The 27,858-nt window shown below is 30.9% G+C and overlaps 2 protein-coding genes across 2 annotated transcripts; both read right to left on the reverse strand.

Annotated features, from left to right (window-relative positions):
- Window positions 1–1,339: 1,339 nt before the first annotated feature.
- On the reverse strand, window positions 1,340–7,055 carry LOC7490977 (katanin p60 ATPase-containing subunit A1). The gene is made up of 7 exons (XM_002299585.4): window positions 6,553–7,055; window positions 5,949–6,432; window positions 4,374–4,568; window positions 3,911–4,155; window positions 3,442–3,600; window positions 3,207–3,294; window positions 1,340–1,877 (listed from the first exon to the last, which is right to left on the reverse strand). The coding sequence occupies exons 1-7, from the start codon at window positions 6,705–6,707 to the stop codon at window positions 1,596–1,598; spliced, it is 1,608 nt and encodes a 535-aa protein (XP_002299621.3). The 5' UTR covers window positions 6,708–7,055; the 3' UTR covers window positions 1,340–1,595.
- Window positions 7,056–13,293: 6,238 nt separating this feature from the next.
- LOC7490978 (aromatic aminotransferase ISS1) lies at window positions 13,294–19,486 on the reverse strand. The gene is made up of 9 exons (XM_002299586.4): window positions 19,145–19,486; window positions 18,715–18,762; window positions 17,877–18,005; window positions 17,462–17,521; window positions 17,086–17,242; window positions 15,972–16,078; window positions 15,798–15,856; window positions 14,248–14,356; window positions 13,294–14,004 (listed from the first exon to the last, which is right to left on the reverse strand). The coding sequence occupies exons 1-9, from the start codon at window positions 19,205–19,207 to the stop codon at window positions 13,552–13,554; spliced, it is 1,185 nt and encodes a 394-aa protein (XP_002299622.1). The 5' UTR covers window positions 19,208–19,486; the 3' UTR covers window positions 13,294–13,551.
- Window positions 19,487–27,858: the final 8,372 nt, after the last annotated feature.

Raw genomic sequence — 27,858 nt, forward strand, 5'->3', positions numbered from 1 at the left:
CAGGTTTTCCCAATATAAAAGCATTGATAAACTCACTATAGTCCTATTCTTCTACTAAACTTGGGGCATTCTAGTCCTTTTCAGCGAACCCTTTTTTATTTATTTTCTTTACTATATTAGCTTCTGTTTTTCAGAATTATATGGGATCAGGCATGCTTTTTACCATTTTTGTATTCTTTAAGAATTTAACATTCCTCATGCCAAAAGATACTACTTTTACCATAAGTATTTGCTTTTGATAAGGATTTAGATAGATATAGTTCATCATTTATGAAAATGTAAATCATTTAAGTAATTTCTTCTCTATATTTTCACTTGAAAAACTTAAAAATAAAAATCAGCTCCGAACCGTGACGCTATTTAAACAATGGTCTAAAACCCCTCACTTAATTAAAAATCTTCAAAAATAAATAAATTTTCTGAAATAAAAATTATATTTACTTAATAAAAAAAACTTCAAGTTGAAAATACATAATTTTGTTGATGTCCCTTCATAGCTAAAGATGGTTGGACCTTCGAATAATTCGATGAGATAACTCCCTGCAACACTTTTAAAAATGAAATTAAACTCCCAATTTCGATGATATATGTTAAGCTGCCCAAGTTTATTATTGTAGCAGTTGTACTTTTCCTTAATGTGTTGCACTTGGGACAAGTGTGGCAACATGGTGTCATGGTAGACCAATGTAGGGTGCCCTACAGGCGAGACAAGCAATGCAGGGAAGGGAATAGTCTTTCTACGTCGATTTTAGCCACGCAGGAGAGACAAATTCTGTGAATGAAAAGGCTAAAATAATTGAGAATATCGTTCCAGCTTAATTTGCTTGTCAATCCTTGCAGGCAATCAATCAATCCCCTTTCTTTTATATATATTTAGGCAGTTGTTTGGAAATTTAACAATGATTGGAATTCAAATATTTTTTATTCATAAATATATTAAAATAATTTTTTGAAAATTTATTTTGGATGGAAATATTAGATAGTTCCACCGGCATGTAGATAATTATTAAGCACATTTTCCCTTTACAATGCTCTTGTGATATAAACAAACAGTGATCTTATGATATAAACAAATAATCCAAATTATGTGCCGCGACAAGATGGAGCATAAAGTTGTATTTAACTACTCAAATCCCTTCTTGGGAGATCCATCTTCTGACATTTCTGCGGATTGCTAAAAATGTAAGATTAATTTCTCTAACATGATCATGTTTTAGGTCATCATATAAATTTTCACAGTTATCAAATTCATCTAATTTAAATGCATGCACGACAGTTTTTCTGTTTAATTAGCGAAGAGGAATGCTGGACAACCTGCAGCAAGGAAGGAGCATCTGTCGAGTAGTTAAGCATGATTTTAGTGTATTGGTTATATCAGCAATCAATCCTTGCCAAATGGGCAAAAATATTTGGTAAGGAATTTCGATTACATTACAAAAGGGAGGTTACAGATGCAAAATAGCAAAATGATATCAGCCCTTTCCAACAAATGGGTTACAATCAATGAAATCAATGCCAAAATACTATCACCTCCAGTGAAAAACATTTGATGAAAATACCAACCAGAAGGAGTCTCAAGATGGGTTTCATCGCCCTTACGCTGATCCAAATTCCGAGAACCACTTCTCATGCTTCTCAATATCTGTTTGAGAAACACTGCGCTGAACCTTCCGCAAGGCCTCTTCAAAATCACACATTGCAACAGGATCCTTTGAAATCTCATCCTTAGGCATGTTCTTAATTTCATCTCGCGTCTTTCCTGCTATCTTGCGTCTCATGCCATTTAAAGAAGCATCTCTGCAAACATTCGTTAAATCATCTCCACTGTATCCCTCTGTCCTGCGAGCAACTTCATCAACATTTACATCGGTTGCCACCTGCATGATAACATTGTTAATCAATTTAGCACTTTGCTCCACACTCCACAGTGAAGGCATCATATAGACTAGCATGGTTGAGAGTGTCATTTGCAAGGAAACTTTGCAGCAACAACACCAGACACAGCACAACAAGGGAAAGGAAACAAACCCTCTACATAAATCAAGGATCTTATTCCTGGAAAGCAAACTTAATGTATTTTGAACAAAATGACAACAGGTCACGCAGACAGGATGAGTTTGTGATTCAGCCAGATAAGTCTTGAAGTGCAGATCATATGATCAAGAAATGAAAATATGAAGGCATTCTATAATCAAGGCATAATCAAAAATCATCATAATGGTTGCCGTAGCATCAATGCTGTCGCATGAAATTATGAAGATAGATCAAATATGCTCTCGTGAATGTTTGGATACAATACATGTTTTATGACCCCAAGTCAAGAGCATCTAAATGAGTAGCCTAAAGACATTGATCAGAAATTCTTGCAATAAATCTAAAATGGCTAATCATTGCACCTTCTGGCACGGCACTCTCTTTAGTAACAAATATCCTCACAGAACATTTACAAATGCCAGAGAATGCTATCTTGAGATTCTCATAAAAGACAAGTTCAAAAAATAAAAATAAAATTATTATGAGGCCTTTATGTAGATCATTAAAATTACAGCCCTTTCATTCAACTCTTCATTATTCACAACAATTGAGTGAAATTGGCACCAGACAAGTAAATCAGGCAAACTATTTGTATACCTCGGATTTTACTTATATCCTACTTTTTCTCAATAAAATCAAACTAGAACCAAAACTTTCACTTAAAAATAATTCAAATTGGAATTATGCAAAACCCCACTCAGCTATTGTCCACCTTTAGTTTCCATTTGCCACCTTATGGTGCTTAGCATGGCACTTTAACCCGAGTGTTCGCTCAATTACATGGTTTATTACCAAGTGAAGGAATTTCCTTCAAACCCATAATACAGATTTTTACTACATAAAATGAAATAAGTGAATTCCATGTTACAGTTTATTCATGGTGTTAGAGTGAATTTCACCTACTCTCATTCTGATATCACAAAAGGTAATGTTGTATTATATTCACAATTTTCATTTTCTTGACAGAAAAGGGGAACAGAACAAAGGAAAGAGCAAAAAATATCATAGATCAATACCACCAGGTGAAAAAGTAAAGTCTGGCCTAACCATAACAACATAAAGAATGAATTACCTTCATCCAGGATCTGTAATATATACCAAGAATCGAAATGGAGAAAGAACTTAATCTAACAATATGGCAAAATATAATATCAGCTGGCACAGTCAATTACCTCAACGGTTTTCAAATTGATCCTAATAAGCTCCTTACGACTCTCGAATTTTGGAAGCGGAATGTAAATACGCTTTTCCAACCTCCTCCTGCATTGCATTTACATCACATTAGATAAAGCCAGAGTAATGACAATGCTGTATAACATCTTGGGCAGATTGCCATTTAGCATAAATCTTAAGAATTTCAGAAGGCAAAAAATCTCAAATATATTTATGAGACGACAATCGACAAACCTTAGTGCTTCATCTATGTCCCAAGGAAAGTTAGTAGCTGCCAAAACCATCACTATTTTCCGACTGCCATCTTCACCAGTGGAACTATTGTTTACACCATCTACCTGGACCAGAAGTTCAGACTTGACCCTTCGAGATGATTCATGCTCCCCTGAAGCCCTGAACAATTGAAATCATACAAAACCACATTCAATCTAATAATAGAAAAAATATATGAATTTAACAATCAGTTCTTTCAAAGCAGAGCAAACAACTTCAAGAATTTGAATTCGTGAGAAGGAAGAAATCAGTGCGCGCGCGTGCGTGTGTGTGTGAGAGAGAGGGAGAGGGAGAGGTTAATGCACATCGAAGGAATATAAGAATTTAATGAAGACACAAACACTAACATGATGAAAGATGTAGGTATATAACATGCAATCATACAGTCTAATGAAACTTCAACCTTCATGAGAATGGATGAAAAACTCACCCCCTGGCATTGCATAGAGAATCAATCTCATCAATGAAAATTGTACTTGGTGCGTAAGCTCGTGCTAGATCAAATAAGCATCGAACCATTCGTTCACTCTCCCCACGCCATTTTGAAGCTAATGTCGCAGATGAAACATTGAAAAATGTTGTACCACACTCAGTAGCAACAGCTTTAGCAAGTAATGTCTTCCCGGTACCAGGAGGGCCAAACATAAGCACACCTTTCCAAGGTCTCCTAATTCCCTGCCCACAAAAAAATATAATTAAAACTAGAAACGAAAAGACCAGCAACATTATTTAGACAAACGATCTATGTCGATAAGAACATCTTCCAGCATATGGTAAGACATCATCTTAATTCCAGAAAACATGATGAATGGAATAACATAAAGAACCTAGAATCCACACATGATGAGAATGCAAAATACAATTGAAATACAGCTTCAACCATGTAAGAATACCTGGAAATATTCAGGCATCCACAAAGGAAGGACAACAGCTTCCTCCAGAAGACGTTTCGCTTCGCTTAGTCCAGCAACATCATCCCATCTTACTCCAGGACTAGTTTCCAAGACATCCCTTTCAAGCATCTCAGCCAAGTCAGGATCGGGTCCCTCATATTGCGGCCTCTTCTTTCCATCTTCAGCATCACCATTCTAACAATTGCACTTGCAGATTAGTTCACATGATGAAAACAATCTAGACATGAAATAACAATGATAAAGTATAATTCACATCATTCTTATTACATGGAATCTTACGTTAAATCACCATGTGTGACACCAAGTGAAAAAAAATGATATAGACTAAACATTCCACAAATCCTATAAAAAAATTTAAGTGAAAAGAGAAAAGACCCCATGAAAAGGTATTAGTGCAATCCATCTGATTATAATAAAAAAGGCATTGTCAACATCTGAAATCAAAACTAAATTTGTTTGAAAAGGTATAAAGTAAAAGAGCATTGCATTTGTGGAGAACTGCTACATGGATGCCTGAGAAACATTTGAAGACCAACTCCTCATAGGATAAAACTTAACAGAATACAACCACATATATTTTTCTTTTTCTTTTTCTTAGATTAAAAACAAAATTTATTATTACAATGATGGAAAAGAATAATACACAAAAAGAAAATAAGACAACCTCCCGAATAGCAAAAAGAAACGTTAACCTAGTTCAAAATAATAGCACTCCAATCCCTATGTATATCTGCTAAAGAAGTGCCATCAAAAGCATGAGACTACAAAGAACCCAAGAAGACTATTGTATCCCACACCAGATGCTCTAATGAGAAATGGTAGTTAAAATCCTCTCATCCCTCTCCATCCAAATGCACCAAATGATTGATGATTGTACAAACAGCACATCTCCATAAAATATTATGATCTTTCTCCCTTCCAAACCCCACAAAAGAGACCAATAAAAACTCTTCTACTCCGCTCCAGATCACCTAAGATTCACTAAATTCAAGACCTTACTTAAGAAAAAGAGAGGGATATAAAGACTTTCCAAAAATAAGTAAAAGACAAAAAGACAACAAATTAAGCAAATTCTCTTCTACCACAAGTATTATTTCCTACTTGCCTATATTTGTTATTTATATTCAAATATATTATCACCACAGAAGTTCCAAATCTAACACAACATATCCCCAGGACCATCCAAAAGCTTAATAGTTATATAGAGTTTCTACCACATTAAGCTGGGATGAAAGGCATTTCCAGATGATAGAGCCATAAATTTAAACATCAAATTAAAATCACAACACAATATAAAGGTCATTTTTTACTGTCTGATCCAGTGTCTACACATGCAGCAAGTACAAAAATACATTTCCAGCCCTTTACCATAGCCCCCTCTACGGCCTTCGCCTATTTGCATCCAACAAAAGTCTATAACACAACATCATATGGAAAAGAATCTGCAAACTCTAAATGCAGGAATCTGCCAGTAAACAATCTTTCTTTTTTTCTGTGCAATAAATAGTGAAGAATGTTGCAAATACTTCTACTACCACGGATAGGAGAACTTACAGCTGAATCTCCTTTTCCTGGTTTTCCAGTGACAGTGGAAGTGGAAGTGCCTCTCTTTCCGGTTGTCGATGCTCTGACTCCCGAGTTTACCCTACCCGAACCACCCGTTTTCGCACCGCGTCCAGTAGTAGAAGTTCTTGTGGAAGCACCACGAGCCCAGACCCCATCTTGGGGAGATTTCCTGATACCCGCTTGAGCAGACCTGGCAGGCCTCCTGCTGGCAGTGTCCCGACTGGGGGGCCTCCAAACATCAGGATCATCGATGGGAGCAGCAGAAGGCGAAGGGTACTCATCCAAAGGCTGGAAAAGAAAGGAAGATTTAGGATGAATGGGGGGAGAAGCAACGCGCCTGGAAGCAGGAGCTTCCTTAAGAGCTCTCCTCTCAGCATCCAATTCTTTGACAGCTTGAGTCTCCTCGGAAAGGGATTTCTTGAGATTCATCCATTTGGTACGAATTAATGGATCGTCAAGCGTGGTAAGGTGCCTAAAAAAAAATATCGTTGTAGCATTCAATTTAATAATAATAGTAATAATTTACTAATTTAGATCCATAAATTTTCCATTTATATATAAAGAACAGAAAGGGGGGTGGGGCTTTAGGTACTTGATGATCTGAGCAATGGCGCCGTCGAAGAAGATAATGGAAGTGTCATAGAGGCCTCCAAGGGCGTATTCTCTTGCCAATTTCAAGTGATCTTGCAACCCCCTTAACGCCGCCGTTGCTGTTGCTGTTGAGCTCCCACTCGCACTTCCCACCATTTTTCCTCCTTTTTTTTTATTCAATAGAATCCCTAATTGCTAGCCTTTCATATTACCTCTTAACTCAAGCCTCCAGCTAGTTTGGGCGATCGATCTCAGAGAAACACTCAATTGCTTTTGCTTCTCCTTCTAGTTTGTTTCTGCTCGGTTAGTTGGTTAGTTGACTCTTCTAGTCCTGGAGTTGTAATACTGTATAGTTTACCGTTGAGGAGGAGGAGACTGGCTGTGAGGTGAGGTGAGGTGAGGTGAGGTGAGCTAAAAAAATTCTTTACCGGTATAGATAGCATAATAAACGGGGTCGTTTCTCGCTCGTTGTGTTGTGGAGATATCGGAGACGATGGGGTGGGATCCACGAGAAATCAAATTAACTCGGAGATACGAAGAAAATGTTATTTATCTATTGTTGCACTTCCATCATTGAATTTTATTTTTTCTCGATTTCATCCCTACAATTTAATGGGATTTTTTTATTTGTATGCTCTTGAATTACTCGATTTCTCCTTAGATATTCTGACGTTAGATTGAAAACAGATGGGTGAACTTTAATTTTGATTTGTCCTTAAAAGATTAATTCAAATCTCAAGGACCAGAATTGATATTTTATGAAAAATCAGAACCATTCCTCCTTCCACCTCTCTCTATTGCTTTTCCGAAAAGGCACGGACAAATTCACTTTAATTTCTCAATTTTCACTTTTTCGTATTTAGTCCGTATTTGTTTGTAATCAACTTGTGGAATTTAATTCAATTCATAAACAAATTTAAATTCAATTAATAATTTATTGTAATTCTTTTATATTTGAGATAAATTACTAAACAGTATAATTAAATTAAATTGTATTATTTTGAATTTAAAGTACATATAAAAATAAATTGAATTAGCAATCTTAATTATTTTGCTCTTAATTTAAAATTCATTTCTTTTTGTCACAAGGAACTTTTTTTTATTATAAGGACTCTTAAATTTATTTAAAATTATATAAAATATAAAAATTTTAAAGAAGATATATATAAATTTGTCTCATATTAATTATTTGTTAAATATTTGTTGAGAAAAATAAATATTTGTTAAAGCAATTTAAATCAAATTAGTCTTTTCATTGGAACGTTGAGAAACAAAATTCATTAGTGTTTTGGCATAAAAAAACATAAAAGAGAAAGTCAATGAAAATAGAAGAGGTGAGAGAAAGCTCTCGGATGATCAAATTATGACCACCAAATACTATGATTTTGATGTCATTGAGTTCTTATTTTAAAGGAGAATTTAGTGAAGGTTGTTTTTACCAACAATTATTCCTGATAAGTTAGGTCAAAACTCAAAAACATTTTTAATTTTATTTGATTTTGAGTTTTTTATTCACTTGAAATCTGTTTTGTTGTTAGGAATGGGGTTTTTGGGGTGTTTGTGTCCAAAAACTTAAACTCTAATTTTTTTTTATCATTGGAGCAAACTATGTTGATAAAAAATGATTGCAGGAATATGACACATCTTCGGCATTATTTAAAAAAAATAATAGAGGTGGATGATGTATTGTTTTGTCATTAACATTATTTTTCAATAATTTTGGTCATTGAAAACTAAAGGAAGAGAGTGAAAGTCGCCAAAAAGGCCGTAGAGATAGAAGTGTTTGGGTCAGCCATATTTTGATCGCAAAAAAATATCAACCTTAGTATAAAGTATAAACAAGTTCATCTTCAAGAAAGAATTTTGATGGGGTGATTTGGTCTTTAATCATGCCGAAAAAAATTGATTATCACCTGCAAAGTTTGTTTAGATTCGATTTAATTTTATATTTTTAGATGGCTTTTTAGGAGTTCTAAATTGAACTATTGAGGTTCATTTGATATATTTAAGGTATTGTAATTATAAAAATGTGTTCAAATTGGGATTTTGAAATCCAATATGTTATTTTCTTAATTTTTTTAAGTCATCGTAGGTTGTTATAATTATTAATTTGAAGTAAAGAAAAAAATAATGTTTTTTAAAGTATTTTTCACTCGGAAATGCATTAAAATAATATTTTTTTATTTTTAAAAAATTATTTTTTACATCAGCACATCAAAATGATTTGAAAATACTAAAAAATATTAATTTAAAGTAAAAAAAATAAAAAATAAATTAATTCTTTTAAAAATATTTTTAAAATATAAAAACAAATAATATCTTAATTGAACAGGATAATAAGTTGTTCATCATCCATTAATGTTTTTTTAAAAAGAGCACCAACATACAATGTGTTGTTTGCTTATTATAACATACTCTAAATGGTGTGGGGAATCATTGTTCCCCCCAATCCCACACACAAAACACTGTGGATTACAATAGTAATTCACAGTGTTTTTTTTTTTTTTGCTAACTTTTCTCTTTTTTTTTCGTTTTTTTTCAAAAAACAAATTTTCAAAATTACTTTTTTTTTTCAACTTTCCTATTTTTTCTTTTTTTTCATTTATTTTTTCTTTTTTTTTCCAAAATTATTTTTGTTAATTTTATTTTTTAAATATTGACCTGGTTAAAATTTTTGGTTTGTAATTTTTTTCTTTAAAATATTGTGAATTGCTGCGATGTTTTTCCACATAGTTTTTCTATTTTATTTCTTTATTTTTCAAAATTATATTTGTCGATTTTTTTTTAATATGGAGCCGATTGAGAATTTAGTTTTATAATTTTTTTTCTTTAAAACATTGTTGATTGCTACAGTGTTTCTCCGCATAGTTTTTTTATGATTTTCTCCGAAATTATCTTCTTTTTTTTTTAATATTAAGCTGGTTAAAAATTACAGTTACAATATGTGAGGAAAGCACTGTAACTTTTCTCGAAAATTACTGTTGATTGCTACAGTGTTTTTTCCCACATGGTTTTTTTTCTATTTTTGTTATGTTTTTCCCTAAGATTATCTTTGTCAATTTTATTTTTTAAATATTAAGCTGATTAAGAATTGCAATTACAAGTAAATACAAGTTTTTCCTCACAAAACACTATGTATTGATACAGTTTTTCCTCACATGGTTTTTTTCCAGTTTCTTTTGTGTTTTTTTTTTTGTAATATTTTTTTCCAAAATTATCTTCGTCGATTTTTTTTTTTAATATTGAGTTGGTTAAAATTTAACTTTGTAATAAAGCTTAATCATGTGGGGAAAGTATTGTAGCTTTGCTCATAAAACATTGTGGATTGCTATAGTGTCTCTCCGCATGGTTTTTTTTTGTTATAATTTTTTTCAAATTAACTTTTTCAATTTTATTTTTTTAATATTGAATTGTTTGTGAATTACAATTACAAGTCATTACAAATAAGGCTAAATCATGTGGGGAAGCACTGTAGCTTTCATCACAAAACACTGTGAATTGCTACAGTGTTTCCAACATGATTTGTTTTTCTTTTTTTAGTGTTTGTTTTGTTATTTTTTTTTTCTAAAATTGTCTCTGTCAATTTTTTTTTAATATTGAATTGATTAAGAATTTAGCTTTGTAATTTTTTTTCTTTAAAACACTGTGAATTGTTGCAGTGTTTTCCCATGTAATTTTTTTATGATTTTTTTCAAAATTATCTTTGTCGATTTTTTTTTTGAATATTGAGTTGGTTAAGAATTATAATTACAATAAAGCTAAATCATATGAGGAAAGCGTTGTAGTTTTTCACTTTTTCTCATAAAACACTGTGGATTGCTACAATATTTCTCTAAATGGTTTTTATTTATTTTATTGGGAAAAGCGCTATAGTTTTCCTCACAAAACATTGTCAAGTGCTGCAATGTTTTTTCTCATGAGTTTTTTTCCTTCCAAAATTATCTTTGTTTGTTTTTTTTTTATATTAAGTTGGTAGAGAATTTAACTTTGTAATTTTTTTTGCTTTTTATTAACTGAAAAAACTAAATCATGTGGCGAAAGCACTGTATCTTTCCTCACAAAACACTGTGGATTGCTACAAATCATTTTGTTCAGTCTCTAAGTTTTTAATCACCAACACAACTTTTTTTTCCGTCATGAAATATTTGCTTCATCATACTTTTAATTTCAATTACTTATCTAGCGCTGGTTCACAATTATAACATCATCAAGTGAATTTGTTTTATAAGCCCACGGCAATGCGCAGACATGTCATCTCGTGTTTTTTAAAAGAAGTCTAAGAGTCTTCTGGGCTTTTTCTAATAGGCCACGTATGTATGGCTAGCCTTTTAGCTCCATAAGTGTTTGGTTTATTTTAACATGCTAAGCACGATGGTTTGACCTGGTTTTTTAGGCCCTCTCTCTTATTTATTTAATTTTTAATTGTTTTATTTTTTTTATAATTATAATGAAATACTCTTTAAATAAAATAATATTTCAATAATTATCCGGTTTTTCTATAATTTTTAATTAAAATTATAGCTTTTATGATAACATTAACAATTACTTTATAAGAAAATAAAAATTAACCTAACATCCAAAGCTTTAAAAAAAAACATTACTAGTGAATATTTAATGAAAAAATAATATATATTTTTTTATTTTTCATTGTCACTTTTTTTTATAGTTTTCTCACATTAATTATTCTTTTAACATTTTCAAATGGTTGTGGTCAAATTGTGAAGACATGTTTTATTTTATCTAAACTTCTTTTCCAAATCATAATGATTTTATTTAAAAAACAAAACAAAACATGCTTTTAATAATTAAGAAAAAAGACATATATTCATCAAAACAAACAAAAAGCATAAATAAGAAATGAGATTTTTTTTATTAAAAGAATGCATATTTTCCCTCAATTTAAATTGTTAAAACTATAGCGAATATTCCTTTTAACTAGCTTTAAATTTTATATAAAAAAATATGTTATTAATAAAAAATTTATTTTTTACCAAAACAAAAAATAAATGCATAAATAAGAAATATGATTTTTATTGCAGGAATGCATTTTTTCTTTTAGAATTTAAATCATTTACTTTACTTTATGATGAATATTTATTTTAATTGCATTATAATTATAAAAAAAAACCTATGTATCCATCCCAAGGTTTTTAAATCCAGTCCCTCCTAGCTTTTCTTCTCTTTTGCCTTCCTTTTTCTTATCATCGGTCCTCATGATGCTTCCTTTACTTCTTCTTTCAAGTTTTGGTCCTCTTACTTCTCAATTTCTATATTTTCGATCCCTTCAATTTTTAAACACTTTTCACACTCTCACATTCGTTGTTCATTCATTGTCTATTTTTGCTAATTTTCTATATTTTAGTATATGTAGTTTTCATAATTTATAATTCAATCATTGAATTTTTTTATTCGATTTTATCATTTGAAGCTATATTTTTATGGTTTTATGTGCAAGAATTTGTTTTGAGCTAATTTCTCTGGCTTGCCTAAAGTGTTGTATAATGCTTCAACATTAAATTAATGATAAATTTCAAGAAATAGAGTTTTAGCTTAAAAAAAATAAATTGAGATTAAGGATCAAAATTCACATAAAAAAAACATGACTCTTTTCCACAAAAGTTATATTTGATCTCTTGAGTTTCTATTTTTATATATTTCATCCATGTTCTTTGAAGTTATTTTATTTTGACCATAAACTTTATTTTTGTCACGTTTAAGTTATTGACAGTTGATAAATAAGAGAAAAGGTAGGTGAAAAAAATTTATGGAGAGATAAAGCTCACGGGTAGTCGAATTTTGGACACCAATAAATTTGATTTTGATGTCTAAGAATTTAACTTTAAGAGTATAACTCAACGGGGGTGTTTTCTATCCCTTTGATGATGTCAGAAAAAGTAGATTAGATCTCAAAATTATTTTTTTAAGAAAAAAATGTTGTGATTTTACATTATAGATTGATTAAAATGTATTTTGCTATTATAAATGGGTTTTTAGAGGTCCATAGATTTTTTTTTTAATGTTTTTGGGTGAAAATGATTCAAATCTTAGTTTTTAGCAACTTTCGGTGACTAGAAATAGTTGTAAACGGATAATGTGTTGCCTATCTAGATGGGGACGTGTCATCCACACTTTAAAAAAAGAAAAATTGCTCTTGGATTTATAATTATGGGTCAAGCATGTTGTCGCCTTTCTTTTTATAACGCTTCTTCAGAAATTTTTTATTTGATTGTTTTCTTTTTTAATGTAAGACTCTCTTTAAGAGATAAAAAAAATGTTTTTGTTAAAAAAAATAAATGAAGAAGGGAGTTTTGATTAAAAAGATAATTTCCTTTTCTTCTAATTTTGTAAATAGATAAATAGATAGATATAGCTTGTTTGTTTGTTTTTGTTCCAAAAATTTTGCATTAATAAGAAAAGGAGAATTTAAACTAAAAAAAAAATTCTATGGAATTTAAATAATTAATTTTTTTTATAAAAATCTATTTTTATTGAGATATAACTAAATAAAAAAAAATTCATAGAGCACCCCAAGACATTAGATAAAATACTTACATATAAACGTATTTTTGCTCCTTACAATAAAGATAAACAGCTCTTAATTTGTAGTTAACTCCTTTTATTATCATATAGTTTTCAATTCAACATAACATAAGCTTTTCAATTCTTGATTAAAAATTCTCATATTGAATTATCATGCTAAAAATTAATTTGAAATTCAATCTGCAGGAGCGTAACGCTGTACTTAACTAAGTAGTATTGCTATATATTATAAAAAACCACTCCGCGACTGTTACTTTAAACATCAATGGCCAATGTGCCGGCGCCGATAAAGTACCTTCCCTTTGTTCACAACATAACTATCAGCCTAAAAACATAGAATTAATTCACCACCCTCCTATTATTCCAATGCATGCACAAACGCCCGTCGTAAAACCTTGCGCCAATCTGCCCCATCTGACTTCCATTTTTTAATGTATTCAGAGAAGAAAAGGGCTGAGTGTCACTGCACAATCCCATTGCTTACCAAATCTTCCAGTCCTCTCCTTAGTCTCTCTGCAGCAGCTTTACAGTCATTCTCTGTCAAGCCCCCAAATGAGATCCTAAGGTGCCCTGGACATCCACACGCACCTCCTGGAATCACAATGACCCCATGCCTTGTAGCAAGCCAGCGAACAACTTTATCATCATCCACGTATTGCTCTGGAAGCTTTGCCCATAGGTAAATTGCTCCTTCTCCACCCTTCACAGCACCTTCGCCCAGAGGGGAGAGTGCTTCCAGAATTATATCCCTGTTCTTGACGAGATCTTTCACTTGCTCGGTCACCCATTCAGGTCCCATTTCTAAGGAATAGAGAGCAAGGTGCTGAGACAGTATTGAAGCACAGATTGGTATGTTGTCCTGAATTTTAAGAAGTTGAGTTTGAAAGCCTTCCACTCCCGATGGATATGCTATCTGCATGCAGCCATTACATAATTTAGCTGGCACAGTTGTCTTTTTCGTGACAAAAAAAAATGCATCTACAAAAGAGCTGTCTAGTAGTAATACTCCAATTTTCAGAAAAACTAGAGTCATAAAAAGGAAAAATAAAACTTCATATATAAGAAATCAAAATTTTTCAGAGTTTTTATACAACGATAATACTATTGTACAACAATTCCTAATTGATAACAACGAGAGATACTGGGCATTACTTACATATCCAACTCGCCATCCCATCATTCCATATGCTTTTGAGAAGGAAAAGATGTTGACAACGTGATCTCCTTCTATACACGAGTGTTTTAGACCATCATACATAAAATACCTACAAGGAAAAGCCGTTAACATTCATAAATGGTACCATAAACTTCTTAGCACGGTAAACAAAGACGATAACTTTGATTTGGAAGTACAGAATCTCACATCAATTTTGGACTGCTTCTAAACAGTGTGTAACATTATATGATTACATGATACCAACAAATATAGTTGACAGTGTTTTGTGGAGACCTATACACGAAGAATTCAAGCTTACATGCTTCATCCTAACAACTCTTCGTGAAATAAAAGGCCAGAAAAACCCTTCATATCTACATTAGATTATAATACCACACCACGATCCATTAGCTGAGCAGGTTGCAAGGTAAAAGTAGGATACCATATATCATATCAAACAACTATATAAGTGACAGAGGAGAGGGTAATGGGATATGTTAGGAGTCAAACATCATAACCATAGAAAGACTTTCAAAATACTTAATTTTATTTATTTTTGTCTCACTTGTCAAAAAACTATTATGACCCTTTATATATATATATATAAAAAAAAAAAACTAGAAAACCCCGGTAATATTGTCCTTTCAAATCAGAAGAAAAAAATATAAAAAGAATAGAAAAAAAATAACTAGGAAAAATATTTATTTTCCCAAAAAAATTAATGTATCAATAAGGAAATAAAAACTGAACCAATTGCAACTGTAAAGAAGAAATTTAAAATGGATTTCCTTGAGCAAGAGCATGCAGCATGACATGAAATTCAGGGAAGTAACTGCCTATGAAACCTTCTTTTCTTCTTGCTTCAATCCTTGATGTCTAGTTCTTTCCACTGATGAGGTCACCCAAAATTCAAAGTCTTAATTGCTTTCAAGATTTTCCATCCTTCCCCATTTTGACTTAAAGTGTCATTTGGGTATTCCTCCTCTCACCAAGTTTTCATCCTCTTGTTTTTTCTTTTTTTTCCTACAATTGGAAGTATCAAAACATACAGTTTGGACTAGTCTCCTTACTAGTTGAGGGGAACACACTCTTCTACACCAGTCCATCCTTCCAAATGCTAAACACAGGCCAGGTTAAATTGATTAGAGAGGGACTAAAAAGCACACCGATGCTTTTTCCTGGCATAATAAGTAGAAAATATGGACTTCTTAAATACATTTCAGAGAAGATCAATATTCTCCAGTCAGTAAGTATGAAATGTTGAAAACTTCATCAGTCAATTACCAGGTTATTGCTATTCCTATTTCCTACACTTTTCTTCTAGTTGGAAACCGACAAACAAACAAACAAAGTGTGCCGATAAGCTGTATTATGCACCATTTCTCAAAGAAAATATAATAATCATGTTTCAAAGAAATTCAATGCTAATTAGGAATTCAGAAACTTCCTCTAACTAACTTTCATTCGGATATATTCAAGCACAACAAAAACATTGACAAAATCACCTTTAAATCAAATCAAAAGCATTGATGAAAACAGAAAAGACTTACTCATATGTATTATCTACAATAAGCCAGGATCCAGCTTCTCTGCATAAATCTGAAATTCTCTGCTCAAAACAAAAAAGGTCCCACTTAGCAATAATTTGAACAATTTAAAAGCAACAGGATTAAGAAAAAGTATTCTCAACGCATGATCAAGATCATCTTCCAGAGAGAGAGAACCTTAAGAAGGGGATCTGGAATGTAGGTCCCACTTGGGTTACCGGGGTTAACAACTGTGACAACCTTCGGAACAGGTTTTGCTTCTGATAATGTTCTCTCTAACCAGTCTGAAATTCAAAGAAATGCCGATGAATGACCAACCAAGATGCTGTGTGTGTGTGTGTGTGTGTGTGTGTGTGTGTGTGTGAGAGAGAGAGAGAGAGAGAGAGAGAGAGAGAGAGAGAGAGAGAGAGAGGTGCTTACTCATGACTTTTCTGTAAATGCACATCAATTTCATATAATTCTTTCTCAAATATTCTAATATTGTCAGCTGCCATTGACATACTTTTCCTCTAGGACATGTATTACTTGACAATAACAATCAAGAGACATATGAAATGGAGTAAAAACTGAACATTACCACAGCTTAAAACTCAGGCATCCTTAAATTTTGTTTGAAATATATAACAGGTGAGGAGCACAATCCATGTATCTTTAGCATTCTGTCTGAAATATGTCTAAAACATTAATACTGAATGACAGGACTTACCGCACTTCAAAATTCTAAAACGCCCTTTAAAACAGGGTAAGCACACCCTCAAAAAACTATGTATAGATAGAGAGATTTCTACACCCAAACTAATGTTCAATAAATCCAATGTGGAATTTTGTGGTTTCATGTCATAATGGTGTAGAGTATTGGTACGGGAATATAGCCAGAATCTTGAAATGATTCACGCGGATTAGAAAGATAAGGAAACATGCATCACACTGAAGTTTCACAAATGTAATAGCTGGTTTTAAATTTTCATAATCACAACTCAAATTTTTCATAATGAAAATGCAAGCAAGGAAAATCATTTGTAAAACTTGATGGGTACTGCTATAGACTTCAAGAGCATACATCAATCAGTACCTACGGTCACAAAAAGTCACACCTCCTTGAAGCTCAACTCCAAAAGTGATCAACATTACTTCTTAATTACAGAAGTGTAACAGGATACTATGAAGCACCTTTCCAATGAGTGACAAATATTTCTAACATAAAATACCCAAGTTCACCATTAAAACAAGAGCTCTATGTTACTATCACAAAAAGTCAGGTTCTATGCAATGAGAGTTTACGGAACTTCACCTGCATCGGGATGAAGTGTCTCTGGGTTGCCAGGACCCACCAGTATATTAGTGACGCCAGTCATCTGGAAAGACATGTATGCATTGAAATAGTATGGAGCAAACATAACCACAGAATCCCCAGCGTCACATAATGCAAGAACAAGATTTACGAATGCCTGCAATTGAGAAGGTAAAAATAATTCATATTCTTGAACATATGTGAACTGAGACATCTTGCCATGGAACAGAAAGAATAACTATTTTCTACAAGTCAATTAAATAATAGACTAGAAAATAAAGTTTTATGGACATCTTTAACTTTGTCCTCCTCTCCTAAACCTAAATGCTTTTGGGAATGAGTAACGTATATTTAAGAATGTCATAGTTGGAAACACCTGATTTGCACCTGCAGTAACCATGACTGAAGATTTCACCAACTTATTTTCCTTTTGTAACTGCAAAGCAAAGAGCAAAAGAATGGATAATGTGTTAACAAATTTCCAATAGAAGGGCGTGTAAGTTGTGGTAAGATTATTATGACTCCAGAAATACAAGTGTCCAACTAAGAAAACGATTCCACTGCAAAATCAATTAAGTAAAGTTACAAAAGTGATAGAGAAGGGATAACAGATAAAAATGACCATATAACAAAAACAATTACATATCTAACAATTACAACATGAGTATAAACAGTTGAAATGCAGCACTGAGAGAATCAAATGAACTCTGCCTGCCTTTCAGATGCCAATGACCAGAACCATAACATAAATCATCCAGTTGGAAACATGCTGAATGTTCTGAATTATATACCTTCTGTGTCAATGCCTCCCTAAGTTCAGGAATACCTTCATCAGCTCCATAACGGCTAATTGAAGGCTCCCATACAAGTTCTTTCACCTTATTCAATGCTTGTTTGGGTGGTTGCCAATAAACTACTCCCTGTACCACATGAAACAAATGAATTGATCACCAAAGAACTTTTTCTGTGTCTAATGCAATGAGGGGAAGAAAAAACATTTATATTTAGTCCTTATTAATGATGAAGGCACAAACAAGTAAAAGTAGCACAATTTAGTTGATGAACAAATAGATTTAAATTAAAGTTAAATATACATCATTGATACACATTTCTAAATGTGAAACTGCCTTCCTAGCAATTTGGCAAAAAGAATTTGACTATGCAATCTATGCTGAGCACATGAAGAATACAGAGCACATCGCATATCAAAGGCTTTGAGTTTGACTATCCGATAATGCTGCATGTGATTGAGAACTTTTACAAAGTGGTATTCCAATAGTCATGATTTCACTTCATAGTATGAGATCAGATTTTTTTTTCCTATATTTTGTAGGAGAAAAGTCTTCCTAGATGCATTGTCAAACAAATTTATGCATAATCTTCGCTCTACTGTTTAATATACAGAAAAGTCCTTAAAATCTGCACTAAACAAGCTCTTTCTTGAAGAAGAAAATTCACTGGTCCCGATTCTCGATACCTCCATTTATACAACACTTAAGAGACAGAAACAAAAACAATGTGGCAATCTAGCATCAAAAACCAAAATTTGACCATTTCTTCTCCTATTTCAATACCTTTACACTGTAAAAAAAGCAGCATAAAGAAACATGAGGAAAGGGAAACTCAGACCTGGGCCAAGGACACAGCATTTTTCGCTCCTCGGACCAATTCCTGTATCTGCAAAACATATAACATGAAAATCTATGCATAAGGTATAATCTCCCCACTTGCACCATCAAGGTTTTCACTCTTTCTTTCTATATAATACCAACAAAATAATTTACCCAAACCACCATTAGCACGCATATATACATAACCGACGTTTGTGTCCATAGCATAAACAAATCCCCACTCTCTCCATGAAGCTCTCTCTCTCTCTCTCTCGCACACGCTATAAAAACACTGTCCCCAACAAACAACACACTCATATGCAAAATTAACATGTATGTGCTGGTGTGCATACTTATAACCAGACAGAATCACATAGGTAATTATCTTTGTGTTTTGACAAGAACCAAAGGAACCCAGAAATCCAAAAGAGATAGTAGTAAATCAATACCTGAACCATGATAGGCATTTCAGTCTCCACAGCTCTCTTAGCAAGCTTTACATAGGAACCCATCTCTCCTTTTCCCTTTCAGACCAGAACCAACCAAGAATATCTCACAAAAATCCCACAAATGAACTCTGATTCAGCGCAATTCTCCTACAACCACCAACCCCAAATCCCTCTAACACCCCCAAATTTGTCAACGTTTTTCTTATAAAATGGCCAAGGGAGAACGATGGGTTTTGCTTTTATAAGGTAGAAAAAGAAAAGATTGGGTTATGAAGATGAGTTAGGCAGGCTTCAACAACCCCAACTATTATCTAACACAAAAGATGCCATCATCTCTACTCAAGTCTTCGTAGTTTGTACTCTTGTAGAATAATACTCCACAACTAACTGCCAAAAAGCATTAACGCTTTTTGGGCCAAGTAATTTTTTTTCCTCCTACGGTCTTACCACTTTAAACGTTGACAAAAATCAGTATACTCTGTCACAGCCAGCCAAAACCCAGCATTTACGGTACGTTAAAAACAAGTTTTCTACTTTTAAGTATAAAATACTCAGATTTGGACTTATCACAATCTCTATGTTATTCGTATTTTAGTGACACGGATATATATATATATATATCGAGCCAGGAATCTGGGACAACTACACTTGAACTGTCAATTCATTAAAAATTATTTTTTTTCCCAGGTTACAATTAACAAGGACAGAGGATCTATAAACGTGCCTGTAAAATAATTCCCTGAGATTTATTTTTTAAGAAATTCAAATTAAAAGGATACAATTAAGGGAATTGATGATAAATAAAAAATAGAGACGAGAGAAGGATTTGGATGATGTTTTATTCTTCTTCTTTTTTGTTGGGAATTGAATTTCGGGTATTTGATTTGAGAGAGTAAAAATGAGAAAGTGAAGGAGAGTTGCAAATAAACGGGAAACAAAAAAGTATAACAAAAATGTGTGGAGGAGTGGAGTTAGGATTTTGGGTGCAATGAAATCAGAGCCTTGCAAAAAAGACAAGGTAACTTCTTGGATTTTGTATTGTCGGAAGGGAAGAAAAGGAGAGATTCTCTCTATGAATAATTAATTATTCTGCTTTCTTTGTTTTGCTGTCATGCAAGTGAAGACAAACATTATTGTAATAATATTTATTTATTATTTATTTATTTATTAGTTATATGTAAAAGAAACTATCAAAGTATCACAATTACTGTAACAAAAACTAATGTATTTCTATATTCGTAATTGGAATTACAATAATGAATCCACAATACTGTTTTTAGCACACAAAAAAAATTAATTTCATCATTTTCATGTTACTGGCTCATGACATGGTTTGCTTAATCTGGATTTTCATGAGATTCTCACGGTGTTGAGGAAAAACTCTTGGAAAGAAAAGGAGCAGATTCTCTCTCGGCTTGGATGAATGGTTAATTATTCTGCTCTCTTTGTCTTGCTATCATGCAAGTGAAGACAAACATTATTGTAATTATATATATATTTATTTATTAATTTATTAGTTATATATAAAAGAAATAGGGGGACTAAATTTGACTATTAGACAAAAATGGATGATTTTTTTCAAACTATTCATGAAGCGAAATCTTGGCCTTTAAAAATTTTAGTTTTTTTTTTATTCTTTTAGTTTGAAAATTTTATGTTTTGGTCCAAAATCTTATTTTATTTATATTTCAATTCTTGAGTTTGAAAGAGCAGAGAAAGTCCTCAAAAAAAAAAAGAAAAAAAAAATGATTGGTTAAAAAGATTCTTTGAACAAAAAAGACAGATTTGGTGTCAATATATTGCTCTTAACGAAAAGAATATCTTTAAGGTTTTTTTGAGCTTTTATATTACTGAAGAAATTAGATCAAGATTAAGTTTTTTATTTAAATTTGTATTTTTGAATTGATTTAGAGGTGTTTTGAGTTGAGAAATTGATTTATTAAGATTCTAAGGGTGTTGATTAGGTATTTATATGTGAAAATAAATTGAAAATATTTTTTTAATCCAAAACACATTCACTTGATTTTCAAGCCACCTCTCCGGTGTTCAAAATCTGGGTAGAAACATGACACAATGTCTACTTTATTATTTAAAAAATAAAACAAAACGGTAAATGACATGTAATTCAACTTTTAAAAAAGAAAGAGTAAGTGCACTAGCTTGACTTTGCAAGCCCACAAGCGCAAGGTCTTTTTTTTATTGGGCAAAACACACGAACCTCATCTATTTGACCTTGACACTTGACTCTCTTCTATAGTTTTTTTTTTCAAGATTTTTATTTTAGATTTTGATTAAAATGCACTACAAAAAATAGCTTGGCATGATATTTACATTATTATTCAATTTTATTATGGTTCTTAAATAATATTATGGGTTTTATAGGAATGTAAAGAATTTCCTTTTCATTTATTATGTGCCTAATGTGCCAAAAACAAATTGCTCGTAGATATTCAATGAAAATAAGATTTATTTTTTAAAAATTTTCAATAGATTTTTGACATAATTTTATTATATTTTTTTTTCTCTTTAATCAGATATAAAATATGAAAATATTATTTTAATTTTTTTTTTAAAAAAACTTGCTTTTGTGATCATGATAGGTTTTAATTTATTAACAAATGCTTATAGTTAAAAAAAAAAGCATGCTTTCATTAAAATAATAAATAGATACATTAATAAGAAAATAAAGTTTATATTTTTTTTTCTCTTTAATCAGATATAAAATATGAAAATATTATTTTAATTTTTTTTTAAAAAAAACTTGCTTTTGTGATCATGATAGGTTTTAATTTATTAACAAATGCTTATAGTTAAAAAAAAAGCATGCTTTCATTAAAATAATAAATAGATGCATTAATAAGAAAATGAAGTTTAGATTGAAAAATGCATTTGTCCTCAATAATTTTATTCGTTGTTTTTCATACAAGTGCTTATTTTTATAATCATTTGATTAAATAAAAAATTAATTTTAAAAAGCAATGTTATTAAAACTAACTAGAACCATAATCTCAATTGCAGGTTAGACAATTTAATTTAATTTGACTAGTTCATTGTAGGATGTTTGTTATGGAGAAAACGCATTATATGTTCAAGTAGATGACATGTCATTCGTTCATTTAACACAATTAAGCAAAAGACATGTCATCTGTTTAATTTAAAAAAAAAAAGTGCTTATGCTGGATTCTTTTTGAACTTTACCTATATTTATTCATTTATTTAATTTTTTTTATTTTATAATAAAAACTTTAAACAAAATTATTAAAATTACATTTTAAAAATCATCTGCCAGGATTTTCAAATAAATGATAGTATGAATATTTAATTTATGAATAATTATAAAATAACTTATATATATATATATATATATATATATATATATTTTAAAAAAATTCATCATGAATATTCAACAAAAATAAAATATCTCCTTTGCTATTTTTTATTAAAAAACATTTATATAGTTTTTTCAAATTAATTATTCTTTTTTAATATATAGTCACGTAAAAATTATAAAGGCATATATTTTTTAATTGAAATTTGTTTTTCACATCATGATAAATTTGTTAACAAATTGGTTTTAACACATAGTTAATATACATTTTTTATACCAATTTAAATACACTCACGATTTTGTTCAAGATTTTGATAAAAATTATTCTCCAAACAAAGTACCATATATAATGTATGATGAAAAACCTAAAATGTTCAATGATTTAAACTGAAAATGACAACAACAAAAATATTATACTATCTAACTATTTTAAATTTGACAAAGTTTTTTACTAGATATGCATCAAAGCTATCAGATGATAAATATGATCCCACTATTATTGTAGTTGTGGATGCATAAATATAACACATTATATAATGTGTATAATTCAATCAATAATGCAAAGTCTCTATGAAAAGCTTTAGATTGGAAGTATAAGGCTTTATTGGATCTTAAAAGCTGATATGAAAAAGTTCATAATTAGTGAAGTTCTTAATTTTAAGATTGTTGATTCAAGAACTATAATGATTTAAGTTCAAGAGTTTCAACTCACATTGCATAACATTCATGATGAAATAATGGTTTTGAATGAATCTTTTCCAGTGGCTACTATTATTGATAAATTACCGCTATTTTAAACAAACTTCAAGAACTATCTTAATCTTAAGCAAAATAAGATAGGAATTGAAGATCTCATTCTCGGGTTGAGGTTAGAAGAGGATAATAAGTTATTCAAAATGAGAGCCAACTCTTTATTTGTAGCCCTTAAAGCAAACATTGTTAAACAAATGGCAAAGACCAATTAAAACAAATAAATAAATAAGCTTTTTGTGAAGGAAAAAGGCATTGCTAAAACATTTAATGGTAAATGTTTTATCTACATCAAGATAAGAATTGCATAAATAGGAGTCAATAAGACAACCTTAAGAGAGAAATGACTGCTCAAGCCAATATCACTAAAGTTGATAACCTCTCTCTCATATGAAGTGTAAAAAATGAGCTTATTTATAGTCATCTTCAAAGTCAACTTGATTAATAATTGTAAACAGTAATGGGTTGATATTGGTGTTATAAGATATGTATGTGCTAAGAAAAGAATGTTCTCCACTTACAAAGAAGTATATTGTGAATAATTGTATATGAAGAATTTTTCAACCTTAAATGTGCATTAGAAAGGTCATACTAGAGATGATGTTTGGAAAGTTTCTCACCTTAAAAAATGTGTTTTATATTGTTGACATTAGAAAAAAAAATCAGTGTCTCACTCATTGTTAAACAAAAATAATTCAAATTAGTATTTGAAAGTGATAAATGTGTACTTACTAAAAGTGATGTTTATTTAAAAGAGGTATCTCTCTTTTTTTTTACTCGCTTGAGTCTTGCGATACTTGGCATGATAAGTTATGACATGTGAATTATAATTTTATACAAAAAATATTTAATACTGAATTATTATCTATTGTGGTTTTTGAGAAAAATCAAAAGTGTAAAGTTTGCGTAGATGTGAAATTTACAAAGACTTGTTTTCGAACAGTTAAAAGAAGTAATGAACATCTAGATTTAATTCATAATCATATTGGAGATTAAACATTTATACGAACTAGAAGTGAGAAAAATATTATAATAGTTTTATAGATGATTGCATAAAATATTGTTATACTTATTTGCTAAAAAGAAAAGATGATATTCTTGAAATGCTTAAACATTACAACAATTAAGTTCAAAATCAACTTATAAAAATGATAAAGGTAGTAAGAAGTAATAAATGTGGAGAATACGAAGCATCTTTAGGTGGATTTTGTTCTTATAATGGTATTATTCATCAAACTACCGCTCTTTATTCACTTAAAAAAATAGTATTATTGAACATAAGAATCAAATTCTAAAAGAAACTATGAACGCTTATGATGGTAATTTTAAGAGCACCTCACAACTTATAGAGAGGGATAATTTTAACTACCAATTATATACTTGGAATAGTGCCTCTTAAGAAGTTAGAACATACATCATGTAAGTTGATAAAAAGTAGAAAACATTCTTATAAATACTTATAGTGTGAGGATTTCTTATAAAAGTAGCAATGCCTTATCATAAAAGGTCAAAATAAGACCTAAAATTATAGATCATATATAATGTTGTATTATTTAAAGATGTGTTTCATTTTAAAAAAGCATAAGAAATTCTTCCACTTAAGAAGATGAAGGAAGGAAGGAAAGCATAAGTAGTCTTATAAAATATAAGATGATGAAATTGAATCGAGAAATAGTAAGAGGGTATAAAATAACAAAAACAAAATTGGCCTTATTTTCTAATTTACTTGTTAGAAATATAAACCTTGAAGTTATTCATAGGCAATGTCTTATTTTAAAGCTTTCTATTAGAATGAGGTATTCAATAGTAAAATTAAATCTAATATGTAAAATAATACGTTGGAACTAATGGATCTTCCACCTAGAACTAAACCATTAGGCCATAAATGAATATTTAAAAGAAGATGGGAGTTCATGGAACTATTGATAAATAAAAAAGGGAGACTCGTTATCAAATGATTCAAAGAACAACAAATTCTGGACTATTTTGACATATACTCACTTGTGTCAAGGATAAATTCCATACAATATTAATAGTCATTACAGTTATTAACATGCTTTAAATATATCAAAATACAAAAATAACTTTCTTAAATGGAAACCTAGATTAAGAGGTCTATATGAAATATCCCAAGAGGTTTATTGTTAAAGGGAAAGAAAAGATAATTTTTAATATTGTCGAGTCATATATGGTTTGAAACAATCACCTAAATAATGGTATAAAAAGTTTAACAAGGTAATATTGTTAAATAGGTTTAAAATCATCGAGATTGATAAATGTGTTTTATATAAAATAAAACACAAGGATCATATCGTTGTATATCTCTATATGGACGACATGTTAATTTTAGGCAGAATTGAATGCATAATCAAATCTATAAAGAAAATGTTACTTATTAAGTTCGATATGAAAGATTTAGGTGTTGCAAATATCAAACATTGAACAAAAAAAATTCTAGGATGTCTGCCTTTAATGATGAAAGATTATAATGATTGTAACTCTACCTACCTGATTAGAGATCCTTAAATCTAGGTTCAAAGAAAAAAACTAAGTCATACATCATTATCAAGAGCACTCATAAATAATAAAGGATGTTAGTTGTAACGTGATAAAAGTGAATTATGCTCTGAATGATTTTCATATCTTTGTTTACAAAATAGAGTATAACATAATATTTCGAATAAAATATCATATATTTGCGTAAGAAATGTGATTATTTCTTTTAAAATTTTAAAATGTTGAGTTCTTTAAAGTACTCATGAAATAAAAAGTTGTTCATGGCTAAACTAAATACAACCATGAAAAACAAAGAAAAAAATCTAAGAAGAGAACTAAATGAAAGGCTGAATAATTCAAGATATCACGTTTACTAATTAGCCAAGTAAATCCAATACTAATTCATTAAGAAAAGTTTAAAGAAAAAAACTAACTATCATGATATAGTAATCTATCAATTCATTTTCTCTCTATAAATCGTTTTTATATACTAGTTAAATAATCTTCATTCATACGAAGGATTTTAGAAATTTGGTTTTAAAATATGGCTAATGGGCACTTTTAAAGCTAATTTAAATGTGGAGTCTACTCATAATTTAGTGTAAGACTTTGTTGAAAACGGTTCACCATCACAAGTAATTTAACATGGAGCATTAAGATATTTAAAATTATTTATGGATGAATGAAAATTTGATTTTAAAGATATTATTTATTTAAAAAAAAAAATCAATCTCACATTGAAAAATTACAAGAGTATCTTATGTCTTGTTTACTAGAAAGTGAGAAAGTTAAAATTGGGTTTGTAGAGCAAAACTTTTAGAGGGAAGAGAGCTATGGCTAAGTGGGTTTTAGTCTTAAACCATAAGTGTCGGCTTAGCATGACAAGAATCAAATTAGTATTTTTTTCATTTTATTATTTTTTTTCTTTGAATTATAGTTCTATTTTTTTTTCTTTGGAAGCGTTGTTTTAGGAAAAATTACTCTAATAATTCTATAAATGGATTTATTTTCATCGAGAGTTCAAAATAGATTTTGAAAATTATTTATTAAATAATGAAAGCTAATCGTTACTCTTTTTTTTATTTACGTGAGGGTGTCCGAGCCAGTTTGCACGCACCTTGATTAATCCTCACGGGTCCTGAAGTTAATGACCAGGTAAACCTTCAGTAACTATCAATATTAACAACCACAGGGCTTAAATTTGAGATTGCAGGGGAAACAAACCTCTTGATCATGAATTCTTATTACTGAGCCACCTATTTAATGATTGTGATTAATATCTAAAAAGACCGATGTATCTCAATTAATCTGATGATGACCTAAATTGGTTATTCGGTACCCCCATTGATTATTCTCATCTTACTCCTACATTGTTCAAACCACCAACCCATCAAAACTTAGCTGTCTCTTCGTTCAAAATCCTCATAAATTTGTGTTTATGAAGTGAACGAGGCCTTTTTTTTTTTTTTTTTTTCAGGATGTCGGTTTTTAGTGTATTTATGGTTGGTCTTTTTTTGTAAATTGAAGGTACTCTATAGTTTCAACAGGAGGAGCAAAATCTGCTATGGAAAGTACTGGAGTTTCTGTCATCAAAGTGGAACAGCTTACCCTTTTCCCCGAAATGGGTAAAGGAGTTCTTGGTTTTGTCTGTTTTAGATTTCAATGGGCATTCCAGCCAAAGTTGGTTTCAGTCAGTTGCTGTTTACTGAAAGCACAATCTTGCTTATTTAGTCGATTATTCTGGGTGTGAATGCATATGTGTGTATTGATAAAGCTTCAGTAGACGAGATCATATAGTTCAGTGCTTGATTATTTTCATTTTAATCCTAAGGTATGTATTTCAGGTTTAAGATTTAGCCCTTTCAAGATGATGAACTGATGCCATTGCTGATGTCTTTTACACCTCTCGACTTAGCTGCATTTTGGGTGGAAATTGACTTCCTAGCTATGACATTTCCTTCGGTTGAAAACCTGTTTTTATATGATATTATCTTCGCAATCTGAGACGGCTTGATGGTCGTGTGAAAACCTTACACCTCCTCCACATCCATGGTGATATTCTTGGATGGTCGTGTGAAAACCTTACACCTCCTCCACATCCATGGTGATATTCTTGGTAGTCATGGCATAAATTGTTACA

This window comes from Populus trichocarpa, chromosome 1, assembly GCF_000002775.5.
Source record: "Populus trichocarpa isolate Nisqually-1 chromosome 1, P.trichocarpa_v4.1, whole genome shotgun sequence".
NCBI lineage: Eukaryota > Viridiplantae > Streptophyta > Magnoliopsida > Malpighiales > Salicaceae > Populus > Populus trichocarpa.